The sequence below is a fragment of the Sinohyriopsis cumingii genome, chromosome 18, assembly GCF_028554795.1.
Source record: "Sinohyriopsis cumingii isolate HCF-2022 chromosome 18, ASM2855479v2, whole genome shotgun sequence".
NCBI classification, from domain to species: domain Eukaryota; kingdom Metazoa; phylum Mollusca; class Bivalvia; order Unionida; family Unionidae; genus Sinohyriopsis; species Sinohyriopsis cumingii.
Genome location: NC_142978.1, coordinates 68266894 through 68285197, shown reverse-complemented (window position 1 = coordinate 68285197; position 18304 = coordinate 68266894). Strand labels below are relative to the sequence as shown.

At 41.3% G+C, this 18304-nt stretch overlaps 1 protein-coding gene across 1 annotated transcript; it reads left to right on the top strand.

Annotated features, from left to right (window-relative positions):
- The first annotated feature begins 9130 nt into the window (after window positions 1–9130).
- On the top strand, window positions 9131–18055 carry LOC149776894 (vitamin K epoxide reductase complex subunit 1-like protein 1). The gene is made up of 3 exons (XM_089941587.1): window positions 9131–9798; window positions 14998–15107; window positions 16853–18055. Exons 1-3 carry the CDS (start codon window positions 9614–9616, stop codon window positions 17050–17052), a joined length of 495 nt encoding a protein of 164 aa, XP_089797713.1. The 5' UTR covers window positions 9131–9613; the 3' UTR covers window positions 17053–18055.
- The last annotated feature ends 249 nt before the right edge of the window (window positions 18056–18304 follow it).

Here is an 18304-nt window from a genome sequence, read left to right as displayed (position 1 = left end):
CGTCTGCTGCGTGACAATTTCTCATGTTCCATTTATCCACTGCTATAACGTGCCCATTTCACATACATTTTCTACTCTCCGTTGAAGAGCAAGACTAATTTAGGAATATCGTCCACTAGAGCATTGTAGTTTAACATATCATAACTACTCTACAATACTGAGTATGACCAGCTGATAGAGGCTATCTACCACAGCGTGACCATAGCATATATACATGTTGTGAATTATGTCCGCTTTCTGACCAGTGGCTTAGCAAGAAATTCTGCTCCCTCCCCGCAATATTTTATTCTGAAGCCCCCACCCAATTGAAAACCAGTTGTTTGGTGCGTTCCCCACACCCCACACCATAGTTACGGGTGTTGCTTGGCCGCAAGGGCGCCCTAAAAAAAACTTCCAGAGGGGGAAGGGCAAACATTTAGTGGTCAACTACTAAATGTTACGGATGTATGCCAAAACATGTTTAGAGGTGAAATCCGGGAAGGCGGTGGGTGGGCACCCACTGGGCGCCCATGCTTTGGAGGTGTCTTCGCCACTTGATGTAATTACTTCACTAGCCCAATCCACAATCTGCGTAGTTACTATTACATATCCTATCCTTCCTCCGCTGTAGAATATGGTCAGTTTAGAGACGTCAACCTTTACAGAGTGACCATTTTACATGTACTGTCGACCCTCTAGGTTCTAGAACTTAACCAGTTCACACGTCCAATCTGTAGATAGAGATGTTCCAGTTCATAAAGATATTCTCTGTAGTGTAACCATTTCAAATGTCCTATCTACTCATTGCTTGAGAATACGGCAAATTTAGAGATGTCATCCCGTCCTTTGTGGCCATTTCGAACGTAATATTTAAGGACAGTTGTAGATGTAGGCAGCTTTGGGGTATCACCCAATACAATATTTTTCCATAAATATTGTCTGTCTCCGACAATGTGACCATTTCGTGTCCCGCATCTGCCCATCACTGCACAATGTCGCAAAGCTCTTCCGTTAATGAGGGTCATTCTCTATGCCAGTGGTTTCCAACTCACTGGTCGCGACCCTAATCAATGTCGCGAAGACGTTCTTGGAGGATCGCGGAGGGTATCCAGGATTTTATTTCTTTAAGGTGCCCAAACTTATCAAAATGTGGAACTGGGGTCGAGAGGCTCAGAAAAACTGATTTTTATGGTCGTGACCCAAAAAAAGTTCGGAACCATTGCTCTCTCGCGTGGCTTTTTCTATCTACTTTCTTCAGCGTGACAATTTCACGTGCCCGATGCACCCGCTGCAACACAGTCTGGCTGTTTTAGATCATCTTCTTGTAGTGTTTCTCACACGTCCAACCTATCATGTGCTTTCGAGATTCGACTGTTTAAATAGGCTGCCTTCTATGAAACTGGTCAATTGTACAAGTCCCCTACTCAAAGCGACATGTTTATTTAAGTCCTACTTTACGGCCTGACAAATGAGTATATCTTTAAATACCGATGGCTGCAGTTTATATCCTGTTTCACACTTCAAATCCAGCCTCTGCTGTGAAGTATGTCCCTTTTGGATTAGTAATTCTTTAAAGCATGGTCGTTTAGTAGATGTTTATATAAGCGCCTCTGTCATGTCTGGCTTGTTTAGAGAGTCTATACCTGCAGTATAAACCTGTTACGTTACTTTTGCCCCTTGGTGTAAAGTATAGCTTTGGAGAAATTGTATTCTCAAGACATTTTCTATCCATCGCCTCATTCCCACCCACACTCGTACTTTATGACATGTTTGAGAGGTTATCCTCTGCAGCCTTACATTTGTACGAGTCGTATCGAGGGCCGGCCAAAAGGATTTTGGCGCCTTAGGCGAACCATGACCCCCCCCCCCCTCAATAAAAAATCACTTCCGTTTATTTTTGGCGCCCTAGGGGACCGCCCAGTCTCCTATATGGTCGGTCCGGCCCTGATTGTATCTATCCTGTAGATTGTTTTTGATTTCTGGTCAAAACGGACATGGTGAAGGTTATTTGGTTTTCCATAGTGATATATTGACAACATCAACCTTTGACATGGTGACAGACATGTACTACTAATTCATATGTATCCACAGGGCCGGTACAAGGCTGCTGACGCCCTAGGCGAACCTTCCACCTTGCGGCCCCTACGGGGATTGCTTAGTATAAACTGTTAATTAGTATTCATCATCATCATCATTGGCGACTCAGTCTCGAAAGACCATGCGAATAGCGCCCTTGGGGTGTTTTCTGTCTCTGTTGGCATCATCTGCTGTGGCTGTGCAGGCCTATACGTGAGTGACAGTCCCTATTGCAGTTGGTGCAGACATACTGGGAAGTCTGCGTTACTGTGGTTGCTGCTGCGTTCTTCTTTCTCTTACGTTTCTCTGCCGCCAACTGGCCTCTCCTCGCATCAGCGACTGATATGCCATTGTTTACCATCAGTCTCCAGGTGCCTCGGTCCTCGGCCAGCTCTTCCCAGCCATCGGGTGAAATGTTGCATGCCTTCATGTCCCTCTTGCACACATCTTTGAAACGGAGTGAGGGGCGTCCAACTCTTCTCATACCAGTGGCCAGCTGTCCATGTAGGATGTCCTTTGGCAGCCTTCCATCCTCCATGCGTCGGACGTGACCCAGCCATCGAAGGCGGCGTTTAAATAGCAGGAAGTACATGCTGGGGGTACTTGCACGCTGCAGGATCTCGCTGTGTGGAACACGGTCTTGCCAGCTGATTTTCAGGATGCGTTTTAGGCACCGTATATGGAAGGAGTTGAGCCGGCGTTCTTGCCTCATGTAGGTACTCCAAGTCTCACTTCCATATAGAAGGGTGCTGAGAACGCAAGCCTGGTAGACTCAGACCTTGGTGTGATCTGTCAGCGCGTTGTTTTCCCACACCCTCTTCATTAAACGAGCCATGATGGTGTTTGCCTTTCCAAGCCTTCTGTCCAGCTCCATATCAATCGAGAGAGTGTTGCTGATGGTTGACCCTAGGTAGGTAAAGTTGTTGACTGCTTCCAGGGTGACACCGTTGATTTTGATTGAAGAGGCAATGGTGGTATCTTGCACGCTAACATTTGTTTTTTCCAAGCTGATGGTGAGACCAAACTGCATGCAGGCAACAGCAAAACGGTCTCCCAGTCTCTGGAGGGCTTCCTCGGTGTGGGCCACAAGAGCTGCGTCATCTGCAAAAAGCATCTCCCTGATGAGCACAGATTTCACTTTGGTCTTTGAGCGCAGTCGTGCCAGGTTGAACAGCCTCCTGTCGGACCTGGTGTGTAGATATATGCCATCCGTGGACGTGTCGAAGGCGTAAGACAGGAGCAGGGAGAAGAAGATCCCAAAAAGTGTTGGTGCCAGCACGCAGCCCTGCTTCACACCACTGTTAATTGGGAAGGGGGTTGAGGAGGATCCATCATACATGACTGTTCCCTTCATATCTGCATGGAAAGAGATTATCATGCTGAGGAGTTTTGGGGGGCAACCGATCTTACTCAGAAGTTCAAAAAGGCCCTTCCTGCTGACCAAGTCAAAGGCCTTGGTGAGGTCGATGAACATCATGTAGAGTGGTTGACCTTGCTCTCTGCTCTTCTCTTGGAGTTGTCGTAGGGAGAAGATCATGTCTGTTGTTACCTGCCTGCTCTGAAGCCGCACTGTGATTCCGGGTTCACACGGTCTGCCAGCAACTGCAGCCTGTTGAGTATGATGCGAGCGCACACTTTACCAACAATACTCAAGAGCGAGATCCCTCTGTAATTATTACAGTCACTGCGGTCGCCCTTGTTTTTGTAAAGGGTCACAATTGTGGCGTCACGCATGTCTTGGGGGACTACTCCTTCCTCCCAGCAGCGGCAAAGTAGCTCGTGCAGTGGTTTAATCAATGCTGGTTTTCCACGTTTGATAGCTTCGGGCGGGATGCTGTCACTACCTGGTGCTTTGTCGTTTGGAAGGCAGTCGATTGCTTTGCTGAGCTCCTCTAAGGTTGGCACTTTGTCGAGCTCTTCCATGGTGGGCAGATTCTTTATGCTGCTGAGGGCTGCATCGGTGACCTACGTTTCTCGGGAGTATAGTTCTGAGTAGTGCTCCACCCATCTGGCCATCTGTTGCCCACGGTCTGTGATCTTCTCTCCCGTCAGGGATTTCAGGGGAGCGACCCCTTTCACTGTAGGGCCTAGAGCCTTCTTGATGCCACTGTACATACCTTGGATGTGTCCGGACTCGGCACTGCGCTGGATCCCTTCACACAGTTGTTGCCAGTATTCGTTTGCACACTGTCTAGCGATGCGTTGGGTGTTACTTCGGGCACTTCTGAGATCAGCAAGCGTCCGTTCATTAGGGCATTTTTTGTAAGCTATGAAAGCTTTTCGTTTCTCCTCGATTTGTGGTTCCATCCTTGATAGGTGTGCATTGAACCAGTCCTGGCTGGGTCGTTCCTTCTTGCCAAACATTGACATAGCTGTACTGTAGATGGCACCCTTCATGGCGTTCCACTTGGCTGTAGCGTCGTACTCAGGCAGGTCCTGGAGAGCCTTGTTCAGGGCAGACACATACTCCTCCACCTTGGCAGGGACTGACATCTGCGCAGTGTTTATGCGAGGACGTCCTTTTGGTTTTGAGCGGTGTAGCTTGTGTGGCTGTAGTCGCACTCTGCTGCTCACAAGGGCATGGTCGTAGTCACAGTCTGCACTGTGGTAGGTTCTGGTGGATAGGACGCTGTTAAGGGCAGAGCGCCTGGTGATGACCAAGTCGAGTTGGTGCCAGTGATGAGATCTGGGTGTTTCCATGACACTTTGTGTTGTGGCTTACACTTGTAGAAGGTGTTTGTGATGCACAGGCCATGGTAGGTGCATAGCTCCAGCAGTCTCTGGCCGTTTTCGTTGGTCTTTCCAGTGCCATGATATCCGAGGCAGGTAGGCCATGATTCGTGGTCCGCACCTACTCTGGCATTAAAGTCGCCGAGGTGGAATAGTAGTTCATTTTTGGGGCATCCTTTGATCTGTTCGTCCAGCTGCCCATAGAACTGATCCTTTGCGTCTTCTGACGATGTGAGGGTTGGGGCGTAGACACTGATGATGTTGACAGGACCTGAAGCAGTGGTGAGGCGGATGGACAAGAGACGCTCAGTGCCCCCTGTGGGAGGTTCAACCGAGGCCAGGAGATTGTTTTTGATGGCAAAGCCCACTCCGTGCTGACGGGGCTCCTCAGGTTCTCGACCCTTCCAGAAGAAGGTGTAATTTTCCTCTCTGAGGGAGCCACTAGAGGCGAGCCTGGTTTCCTGGAGGGCAGCTATGCTGATATTTAGTCTGGTGAGTTCTCTATCGATGATGGCCGTCTTTCTGGTGTCGTCCACTTCTCTGAGGTCGTCGGAGATGCCTGTACACATGGTGCGCACATTCCAGCTTGCAAATCGAAGAGCTGGAGTCTTCTTTATTGGTTTCTTGTTTCTTTTGTCTGGTGTGGAATTACCGTCTGCTTGTCATACTGAACAACACACTGAGCTCCAGACACCCACTGGAGCAGGCAGACGATGGCGGGTCAACACCTTATTGACCGGGGGCTGCCCGGCTTGAATCGGGCGATAGTTGGCCAGTGGGACACGATGATCCCTCCCACCGTCAAAGCTGACCCGTGGCGCCGCTTCCCTACGCCAATCGGGTGGGACTTATAACCCGTAAACTGTCAGCTTCCGTGTTGTTTCCTCACTCAGTAGCGAGACTGGAGTGTCCTCTCCAGGGCGCAAACCTGGGCGTGGAGTATGGAGATCCTGGGCTGCCCAGACGTCAGGATCCCCCTCTCGTTCTTGCTGGTGGGGTCCAAAGGAATGCTGAGCATGACATTTGGCACCAGTTTGGATGCAGGAGCTGCCGGAAGGAGGTCGTAGTCGACCCCCAGCCGCCTTAGGGGCTCCGCTCCTGATTTTCTGTCTGGGTTTACGCCCGTAGCCTTTCCTTTTCCCGAAGATATCCACAAGGCAGTGGAGCCATAATCCAATGGATGGGACTTGGTTGGTTTTGAATCAGAGTTTCCTTCTCCTAGATGAACTGCCTGACAAGGCTAACGAGCTTCATCTGCCCGGGTTTGAGGTCAGAGTTTCCCTTCTCTTAGACTGGTTGCCTGCCAAGGCTAATGAGCCCAGTCTGCCCACCCAGTTATACCGCCGGGTACTCGGTCGCGCCACACAGCAGGCTCTGTTAATTAGTATTAGTACACGTTATATTTGATAATTTATTTACTTCATTATTCAACCTACATATTTAATGATAATAAGGGAATAACCTGACAATGCACTTCGTGGGGGTGGGGGGTGGGGGCCCCACCCAATTTGACGCCCTAGGCGGCCGCCTATTTCTCCTACTGGGTGAAATAAACTAGCCCTGTGTATCCATATATGAATGTTAACAGAATGAATATTTATCAATGTCTATTCCGCATCAATTGTTGCATAACTATTTACATAGCTAGTATCAATCCACGTCTGCTTTACTACTACTACTACCACTACTACTACTACTGTTGCTGATGCTACTACTAACAACCGCTACAATGCAGACATCGTAGCACTATAACTGATTTTTTTGTGAAGCTACGTTAAAAATCCAAACACACGCTCACACACACTCTCTCTCTCTCTCTCTCTCACACACACACACACACACACACGCACACACATACATATACGCAACCGCTCAAGTGGCCTAGTATTTAGAGCGTCCGCCTCGGATGCTGGAGGTCACGGGTTCGAACCATGGCCGAGTCATAACAAAGACTTATAGTAAATGTTACTAACTGCTTCCTCGCTAGGACGCTCAGCATTAAGAGGTTAGTGTTAGGACTGGTCGGCCTGGTGTTAAGATAATGCGAGTGGGCGGGACATAATGATACATTTCTGTGGCATGATGCCCCAGTGCTAGACATCAGTATCAACTGTCGCACTGCAGATACCTTAGCGATATGACTGAAAAATTGTTAAAGCTACGTTAAAAATCCAAATCACACACACACACGTAAATGGAAATGTGGTTAGCAAATGGGATGATGATATTCGTTCCAATTGCGACTTGTGGGAAAAAACAATCGGATTTTAAAAAGAAGTCATTTTACAGTTATTTAACTAGCATATGCTAATATGTGGAGTACATGCATTTCTTTGTAAGACTGAGAATCATCCTAGGGTTATTCAGGAGAGCCGTTGTTTTTTGTCTGAAGATCACTAAATACTTTCTCGTCTGCTGAGTAAGTTTTTGTTTTTGTTTATATGGTCTCTGTGATAAATATCTTGCATGACTTTTGGCATCACACTCAAAGTTTCCCTATCTGTTATATGAATAGTCTAGCTAGTAAATTGTAGGCTTCAGTGTCAACACTTCCTATTTTTATCCATAAGTTCTCTGATGTTAAAACAATGCTTTTCACAAAGTGAGCGTAACCATCCCACTTTATTTACAGTTTCTAGATTACAACTTATACAATCATTAACATACACAGAGCCAATTCGTCTGCGATTAAGTAAGTTCGGAAGGGGGGGGGTCTGCGATTTTCTTTTGAGCTTGCTTTTTTTATTTGCCTTGGTCTCAAAATATTTTTTTCCCGAATAATGTCAAGGAATAACATACTGTAATTTTGTTTTGCTATAAATCGGCGCAAGATGTATTTTCAGCTATTGACCGACGGATTTTTTTTAATTAAAAGAAGGGTCAGGTCCAGCCCCAGAGCATTAAATTGTTGGTCTCTAATTATTATTATTATTATTATTATTATTATTGTCGTCGTCATCGTCATGATCAAAATGGTGACACTGTAAAGGATCACCTCAAAAGACAAGTCATTCTCTGCAGCAGATAACATATATGCATGCAAAATGGCCATGACGTGGGGATAACTTTCGCAAATGGGTAAATCTCGTACAACAGTCAATAGATAGAACAGATGAAATGGCTTGATGAGGACTGTCTCTCTTAACCGGTTGTACAATGTGAAATGGTCAAGTTACAGAAGATGACCTTTCTTAGGCGGCCTTACAACAGTGGATGACAGGTCATCTAAAATACGCAGTGCACGCTATCGATGATTGTATATGAACTTATCTAAATTGACCACAACTTGCAGCAGGGAACAGGAAGTCCATGAGAAGTTTATTTACCTATCTGACTCACTGTCTTTATATCTATCTGTCTATATGTATGTCTGTTTCCTTATCTATATAAGTAATTGCTTGATTGTCTTCACGTGTGAAGTATTTATTCGCGTCTCTCTTTCTCTCTTCTTTGTGCGTATCATTGTAGATATTATGCAGTTTTATCAAATGATACGTCAATCTATCATGCGTCGCAGGTTCGTTACCCGCCCTAGCCAGCTTGGATCAGCACTTACCTTCCATTACCTCGGCATGATATAGTCAAGAATCTGTTACAAGTGCCGTTAAAACCAAACCCTCACCCCTGTCCTACTCTAAACACAATTCGGTTGCTTCAAAAGATCCAGAAGAAAGTAAAATCTTAATTCAAAGTAGAACATACAATTAACATTTAAAAAATTAATACATCAATATCAAATTTGGGGGAGATTCAAGGCATCGTCACCCCTCCTCCCCAGCCGATGTCACATACTTTAATTCGCACAGTCGTTTTACGTTTTTCTAAAGTGCATTTCTTCAGTGGCGTCGCTAGGGGGGTGCGGACCGCACCGGGTGACACCATCTCAGAGGGGTGACACCAAAATGAAAAATTGCACATTTTACAGAGCACACACTGCTCGGTCTAGTCGGATTTCATAAGCGGATAACCGATCATAGTTAAATACATGACTAGCAGGCACAGCAGTGGCGTCGCTAGGGGATGCGGGGGGTGCGGACTGCACCGGGTGACACCATCAGAGGGGGTGACACCAAAATGACATTACTAAGGATTCTGTATGGTCTGTTACGGAAGGAGGACCATGGGGGTGACACCATGAGCTACCGCACTGGGTGACACCAACCCAAGTGACGCCACTGCATTTCTTTACAAAACTGGAAGAAAGTTGGAGACGCATATATTACCTATCCCCCACCCCCGGCCGCTTTACAACGCCTTTTAAGTCACGCGTATGTGCAATATACGAATCCGTAGACACCCTAGTGTATGCAATTCTTGTATTCTGATATATTAAGATTCACCTGCAGGCGCATGTGATTACTGCACATTATAGGCTAATGACGCGTAATATGCTTACTATCATTAGAAGACACACACACACACACACACACACACACACACACACACACATCGGGATGTATATGATACAGAGATGTCTCCCTGTTCAGGATGGAATTCTTGTTCACTGGTCATTCTTTATACTGGATAATATTTTTAGTACGGTTTATTCTGTTTATTCTTACCAGGAAGAGCCACGTCAGCTACAAAAGAGGAAGCCCTAAAACGCAGATCAATTTAGATCCGAAACGCTTATGAATACCTACTACTGCAGACTTGGTCGACACAGCCAGGTTAATATCGGACGTAATCTTTCAAGTCCAAGATCAGATTTCCTATATCCTCATAAAATCAATTTCATTATATCGAGACTCGGAGCTGCTGACAATTTATTGAGAATTTGTTTTCATAGAAGCTTCTTCAAGACGAGCTTTCAAACACAAGAGAAGATATGGATGATGAGACTGGATACATTTTTATTAACAACACTGTGGACAGAATGTTGTTTAATATGTTTGGAGTCTTAGTATCGCTTTACACATTGAATATAGAATGGAAGAAAGAGCATAATCCCATGTACAAAGCCTACTGTGATATAAATGAGCATATGTCATGTTCCAGAGTTCTTACTTCAGAGTAAGTAATACATTTGTTTTCTCTCTCTCTCTCTCTCTCTCTCTCTCTCTCTCTCTCTCTCTCTCTATATATATATATATATATATATATATATATATATATATGACGAGATGTTTTGGCATGTGGCTGACGGTTTGGTGAGTTGGCTGCGCCAAAACAACGAGTACATTCGATATATCAAGCAGTGCACGCACAATAGACTGGTTATTATGTAATCTTAATGTATAACTAGCATATACTTAGATTTCTGTTTTTAGTCTTTAGTCAATTTAAATAATAAATTAATTATGACCTCGTAAATGAACAAGGTGGATGATGCTATAAATTCATATTGAGACACTGAAATATATCAGAAAATTTATATCGCTGTCGACATCACTTTGAAACCACTTTCTTTTCCCATCCAAGGAAAGTATCTGCCATTAGTCAGACTTCTAATCCCATACTGAGTTCTATTTCAGTCTTCTTCTTCTTCTTCTTCTCATAATATGTCAGTAATTTAAGTACATATTTATGCAGTACAAGAGGAGATGCTATAAATAACGCTTGAATAAGAGGGCCAAACCAAAAACATTCAGCTTCAAGTAAATTTAAAAAAAAAAAAGAAAATAATTCTACATGAATCGTGCAAATTGAGGGACTAACTATTTTAATTTTCTATATTGGTCTGGGATTTAAAATAAAATAAAAATGGCAGCTCCAAAATAGCTTAAAAGAGATACTTGTTCAGGTTTAAAATTAATTATTATATCCATAATATTATATTTTTATTCTTTTTTAAGTATCTTCAAGTAAACGAGAAACATATTTTGGTCGGAAAGAAAATACTACTCAGCCCCCTCTCCTTTCGCCCAAGGCAACCACATTAATGGTCGATCCCTGGATGACTTTAGACGAGCTGTATTATCTATTCAGTATTCAGTGTCACCAGTACTGTACCCGTTACATTCAACGACAAACGGTACGAGATTGTAGGGAAAAGAGTGCTTGATTAAATATAAAAATAAAATCTTTTAAGCATCGATTTTAACTCTCGTTACAATCATAAGCGTGTTTCAAAGCAACGGAGAAAGTGTTGATTGCAAGCTGAAATTAAGACAATTGAAATTTGAATACTGTACAGAATTTGTTACGGAATTAGACTGCATGTTTGGCATGACAAACGGTTCATGCTTAAATGCACATATAAACAAAATAAAGGACCAAAATCTGCGTATATAAACTCACAATCATTCAAATGTTTTTCTTAAAGATGCATATCCCTCTTTATATATATATATATATATATATATATATATATATATATATATATATATATATATATATATATATATATATATATATATATATATATATATATGTGTGTGTGTGTGTGTGTGTGTGTGTGTGTGTGTGTGGAGAAAACTTTCTTTTTGACGGCCAAAAAATGCTATCTTACCAGGCTTTCAATCTCTTGTGTCTCTTTTTTATTCATCATGTTTAGGAATATTTACTCTTTTTGAAGTGCACAAAATCTGTCATTGTCAATTTTGTGTCTGCGTGGGCACAGTAATTAATAACGGCGCAGATACAAAAGAGTTTCCCAACTTTTCAAGCTAATCCAGTCAGGACCGGATGGGGGGGGGGGGGGGAGGGCGGGGTTTCTGGCATGGTGCCCCAGTGCTAGACATCACTATAAACTGCCACACTGCAGAAATCGTAGCAATATGACTGAAAAATTGTTAAAGCTACGTTAAAAATCCAAATCACACACACACACACACTCCTCCACTCTTGTGAATCATAGAAACGCTCATAGGCATGTGCGTGTGTGTGTGTATGTGTGTGTAGACAGTGACGTCACGCGTCGGCTGCATTATGATTGGGTGATATTCAACACGAATAGACCGAATTATTTCATTCGCATTCTGATTTTTGGAACCTCTAAATCAATTTCAGTAAGCACGAAGACCATATGTTCAGTTGAGTATGTTTACTGTGTCATTCCCAAGGCGACCCTCCAAGATTGTTCGAGCGTGTATTCCAAGATTATTTCAACCACGCTGTCCAATCCTGAATTCTTGGTGTGTGTGAAGTCGACGTGATCTATCATCAGGATCACGAATATGGCTAAGAGTCTGAGTAGAAAGACAGGGGTGACTGTAGCAAGTATTAGCTTATGGACTGGCAGTAAGAAGATGATTGAGATAGAGAGGAATGTGAAGAAGTGTAGTCTGTGTTAACCATTTGTTGGAAACCCCCAACGGCCCATTCCAGAGCCTTTCTCTCTTAGAAACATAGATACTGCTAATATTATTCCAAAAATACATTTTTGTGTACATATATTTGTATGCTTTGTATGTCTTTCACAACAAAATCTTAAAATCCCTTCTACCCTCCTGTCTTGTGTTATATCATATCAGTATGGTGGATATGTTTGTGTAAATGTGTGAGTGCTGTTACCCTTATCTCTCTTTACGCTCCATCTTTATATAGGTATAAGTGAGCGTGCAATCATTGGTTTACGTCAATCTTACACCGCACGTGTGAAAATATATAAGCAGGAATTGTATATTTATGTGAATATGTAAACATTCATATTTTTTCTCTTTTCTAACGATATCACTTCACATATAATGATTAGATGTACGTCTGTGTACGCATGTAAAAAAAAAAATTCTCTCGTTTCACCTCACTTCTAGGGTTAAAAGGGGTTATAAGGGTGTTTAGGTCTTTTTAATTTTGATTATAAGGAGTTATTATCAATTTAACCCCTACCCCTCCTCGTTTAACGTCCTACCCTTATCTGTGGGTAAATGTGTTGTGTTGGTAGGTGGATGTGGGTACTTGTCAGTATAGGGGCTGATCCGTAAATGTGGGTGCCGGTAAATACATGCGCCCCTTAATGTTAAATTTTCTTTTCCAATATAAATTTTTTCTTCGTCCCCAAGTGCTCCTTAATGTTTGTTTACCATTGTCTCCCAAGTGTCGTTTTGTCCCCGAAACATCAGTTTATACTATTTGTGTCATGCGACAGTCCGAGCGGGACACTGGAAAAGATACAACAATATGAACAGCAACACTACTACCATTCTATTACTACTACTACTACTGATAATACTAATTCATGAAAACAGTCGTTGAATATATACATGGGTAAAGCCTGTTATAAATATATATCTGTGTGTGTGTGTGTGTGTGTGTGTGTGTGTGTGTGTGTGATGCTTCATTCAGAAATGTTAAGACGGGAGACAGTTCCATAGGTAGGAATGTTGGACTTGGGTGCAGCCATGTAGCCTTTATTAGTTAAGTGGCAGATTGTTTACCGTGTATACGGCAGACAGTAAGGTTAGCTGGCAAGACTTGTTAATATCGCAAGACTAGGTAACCGTAATTTAAGAGACATGGAGAGTAGCACATGCCTAGCAGTATAATCAGGGCTGTTGAAGGTATACAGTATATATAAGCTGTTAAGAGTTTTAACACATCTGATTCGCGAGGCGAACTGAATATACCTTTTTGGCTTTGACTGAATGTTAGTCATTAATTGTTTAATTATGCAAGTTCCGATTATGTTTATACTCTTTTATGTGTGTTTTCTGTGTTTACTCATTTACATGTGTTCTATGTTTATACTCATTTATATGTGTTGTACGGGTGTGGGGACGTCCATTAATTATGTCAACAATTTTTAGGCAATTTTTTACCCCCCTCCCCCCCCCCTTGTCAACAACTGTCAAACTTTCAGTGACCCGCCTGATAAAATTTTACGCCGCCCCCCCCCCCCCCCCCCCGCCACAAACTAACAATATTTTATACGGCTGGCTTTTATGCTAAAAAAAGAATTATGGAAATTAAAAGGTCTACAAATAAATTTTAATACATTTTTTTTTACTTGTTTAACAGATTTCAAATTGACTATAACACTTTGAATTCATGAAAAAATCGAGAGTTTATATTCTAGCTTGTATCATCTTCCCATGGGGAAGCCAAATGTTCCTTAATTGTTATAATGGGCATAGTGGCTGATTCATTAATTTCTTGTGGAACCGATACACCCGACAAGTCAACAGCATCTTCATCTAACCATTCTGCGCTTAACATCTCTCCGTGAGCAATAATTGCCATCAGCTCTCTGTCTTTTGGCAGCCACTCGTATTGGCCGAATTCTTTGCGGTTGTTATCAAAGTGTACAATATTTGTAAGGCATTAAGGTTACTGCATCTGGTTGAAGAAGTTGTATGCTTGTGTAGGCTACATAATTTATTTTATGTATTATGTTAAAGATGACTGTATAATAGTCAAAGCTCTCAAGTTTCCTAGGCTCAGTTATCCATCCTTGGAGGGATAGCTCATAGACTTCAGTATATATAGCATCTATACATATAACATAGATGCTATTTAATAGAAGTCCATGGATAGCTATACTATTTAGATGTCTATGGCTCAGTGCAGTCTTTGAATTTAGTAACAGCTTCCTTTAAAAATCTGTCTACAGTCTACAATCTACATTGAAAAAAAAACAAAATATGATGATGCAAGACTATGACTTCCTTGGCAAGAGCTCAACCGGTTTAGGGTTAAACTGGTGGGCTGTTGACGGGCGAGTGAGTGTGTGCCATACCAACGCACCGACTAATTTCCTATTTTTTGATTTATTAAATTTATTGTAAAAAATAACACTGTTGACGTCAATTTATCTTGAACTCCCCCCTCCCCCATGTCAACAATTGTCAAACTTCTTCGAACGCCCTCCCCCCTATTTTGTTGACATAATTAATGGACGACCCCTGTACTCTTTTACAAGTATTTTAGGTTCATATTCATTTGCATGTGTTTTATGTGTGTACTCGTTTACACGTGTTTTACATTTATATTCATTTGCATGTGTTATATGTGTGTACTCGTTTACAAGTGTTTTATGTTCATATTTTACATGTATTTTTCTGTGTACTCATTTACATGTGTTTTATGTTCATATTCATTTGTATGTGTTTTATGTGTGCACTCGTTTACATGTGTTTTATGTTTATATTCATTTGCATGTGTTTTATGTGTGTACTCGTTTACCAGTGTTTTATGTTCGTATTTTACATGTGTTTTATGTGTGTGCTCATGTACATGTGTTTTATGCGTGTGCTCATTTGTATGTGTTTTATGTGTTTCTTGTTTACATGTTTATGTTTATACTCATTTACGTGTATTTTATGTTTTGTACAGGTATGCTCGTGGTTTCGGCCTCGTCTCGATCTTGTTCGGAAAGAACAGCGCCTTGAATATCAGAAACTGCACTCTGGGGCTATTTTTCTACCTGTTTCAGATAATATTGGGTAATGTCACCGCTAGTGTTGTCAAGGATATCAACAGTATTGTTTTGTTGTCGTTACAGTCGTTTTCTATATGATGATTGTTGTCTATTATTGTCATCTTTGTCATTACCTTAGTTACTGCCACCACCATCATTACCAAATTACCAGTACAACTACCACCAGTATCATCGTCTCGGCCACAATCACTACCATCAACAACAATAACAACAACACAACAATATCACTACCACATTAACGTCACAGTTCTTTTCTCCTTATTAGTATCTTCAACATTGTCTTTGTTATTATAACTCATTACTAATCTGACGATAATAAAAAGTCTTGATTTTTTTAACACGTCCTAAACTTAATTGTTCAAGAAACGAAAATGTGTTTTCTGTTAGACCATTTCTTTATATAGGTATTTTGAAGCCATACAAAAGCTGAATACTTACAGTAATTCACGTTTGCCTTAAAGTTTGACTTGCCCTCTTTTTACACAAGGTAAAAACCATAATTGCACAAGTAGTTCGCCCGCTCTGTACATGTATTTAATGTCCACGGTATAATGAAACCCACTCTAGTTCCCTTAGTCGCTAAACCTGTTTAAGTACAAAGATTGAACTCAGGAACACAAAAATTAGGAACGACAAACTGATTTATCGTTAACCGTAACATTGTACATTTATAAAGAGCAAACCTATGAAGCTGTGTTATTTTTGTGTTTCCATCTCTATTCATAGTAAATATATCTACAGTCAAAATTCGGACGTTTTGAGTACAGTTTTTTCTTTTATTCTTAGGATGTTCCGTGACTAATGAATCTCGTTTACAGTTGAGCACGATAAATGCACATAGAATACGATTATAGGTTAGGAACACATAAATAAGACAGTTACACAGAAAATTTGTGTATAAATGCACAGGTATTTACATGTTTTAAATTCAAAACTTCCTGTGCCTCGGGCATGGGCTGTTGTGTAGCCGCAAATCCAGTTCTTAAAGACATTTACACGGAACTATAACTTTGACCTTCCGGGTTTTATGATTGGGCAGCTGGCTCTTAATATGTACGACTACAAACATGACATCTTCGACAGCCATATTAGTAGACCATTCGCAGATTTTAATTATAAATACTATTTAGTAATTGCAAAAAAATGTTTTTATTTCACTTTCAAGAAATTCTTAAGAAAATATTACAAATTCGTCCATAAAAAGAACTGAAAACATTCTTCCTGTCAATGTATGTATTTAGTAGGTGACGCGCTGATTATGTCTCATCATGCCGTATTTAAAACGGTTAATTCTGGGAGACTTAAACATGACTAAATGTGAGTTTTCCCGCCATCTAAGCCATCGGGTTATAACGTTTTTAGCTAGTGACATTAACGGGAAGTTTCTATACTATAATAACTATATACAGAGAATTAACAAGACAATTTAATTGTATTGCTCTCTGCACAAACTCAGACAGTACCAAAAGGAAATGAATTATACAAAATTTAAGTTTTACGTGAGCTGTAAGAAATGTTTAGTTCTTATAGATTATTCACTTTCCTTGAGTACTTTTCGATTAGCACCCATCTTCGCTCTTAAATGTTTCAAAGCACATATGACACATTAATAGCTAACCGTTTATGTCCACGGTCCAAAAGAGTTTCAGCTTTAAATATGCATCAACATTTACAAGTGACATTTCTTTACAACTGGTTAGTTCAATATGTTGGCCGTATTAAAATCATTTTCTTCGAATTTCATTTCAGGTTTCAGCACCAATCCAACTGTAGCCAGCATTTTGTATTACTCATCTGCCCTCAGCATTGTCGGTTGCGTCTACTTGGCCTTCATCCTTTTCTTTGTTCTCAAGGACGTCTGCGTCGTTTGCATAACGACCTACTTCATCAATGGCGCCATTTTGTATCTGAACTATTCCCTGAAAGCTGCAGCTCAGAAAGGATTTTAAACCATTATCATAGGCACCAGCATCACCACCACTAGGGAATATATATATATATATATATATATATATATATATATATATATATATATATATATATATATATATATATATATATATATATATTACTAACCCGCTTCGTGATTACGGTTGAAATCCGCCTTTGTTATTTCTTTATGAAACACCTGCATTATAAAAGCTTGCACTTAGTTCACCCTGTCTACTGTAATCGAAGAAAACTACATGTGTTTTCCATGATTACTTTGAAAACTAATTGGTGAAAAGTAAAGTATGCCAATTTCATCGATGATTACTGATCCAGAGACTGTTTTTGCGGACATGTCTGAGCGAGAGATACCTTTCGTGTTTTATTGTGTAACGAAAAACACGACAACATATTGTGACTGCGATAAAAGCATACAGGTTACCTAAGAAATCGACATATTCGTCTCATGCACATAGTCCCAGTGTATTCGTTCTCCCTCCCTCCATCTCTCTCTCTCTCTCTCACACCGTCTCGGATGCGGGAGGTCGTGGGTTCGATCCCCAGCCAAGTCATACCAAAGACTTATTTTAAAAAATGGTACTAACAGCTCCCTCGCTTGGCGCTTAGCATTAAGAGGTTAGTGTTTGGACTGGTCGGCCTGGCGCTATCAGGATAATGTGACTGGGTGGGGCATGTGTTACATGTCTGCGGCATGATGCCCCAGTGCTAGACATCACTATAAACTGCCACACTGCAGACATCATAGCGATATGACTGAAAACTTGTTCAAGCTACGTTAAAATACAAATCACCTCTCTCTCTGTCTCTCTCTCTCTCACACACACACACACATTTTTTTTTCCTTGAAGAAAAGATTAAAGTGGAGTATACAATAGTTGCTATTGTTGCATATCACACACACTCACACATTGTCTAATCCTCCCTTTTTCTCAAATTTGGATGTTCTCTATATTGATATCCTATATTTTGAACTGAAATTCAATTAAAACTAGCAAAACTGTGGATCATGTTTTATGTTAAAGTTTATTTCTGCTCTTTGATATGTCCTTGAAACAAGAAAAAGTCCGCATTTTATAGTGATGTTTAGCACTGAGACACCATGAGGCAGATATGCTTATGAATATCGTTAATATACGAATTTTGCTACATCAAGAGAAAAAGGGAAACTATTCAAGTCAGACACCGCCTAGTTCTGTATGTCTATTGAAACTTACAGTTTTTATTATGACAGAAAAGACGATATTACTTTCT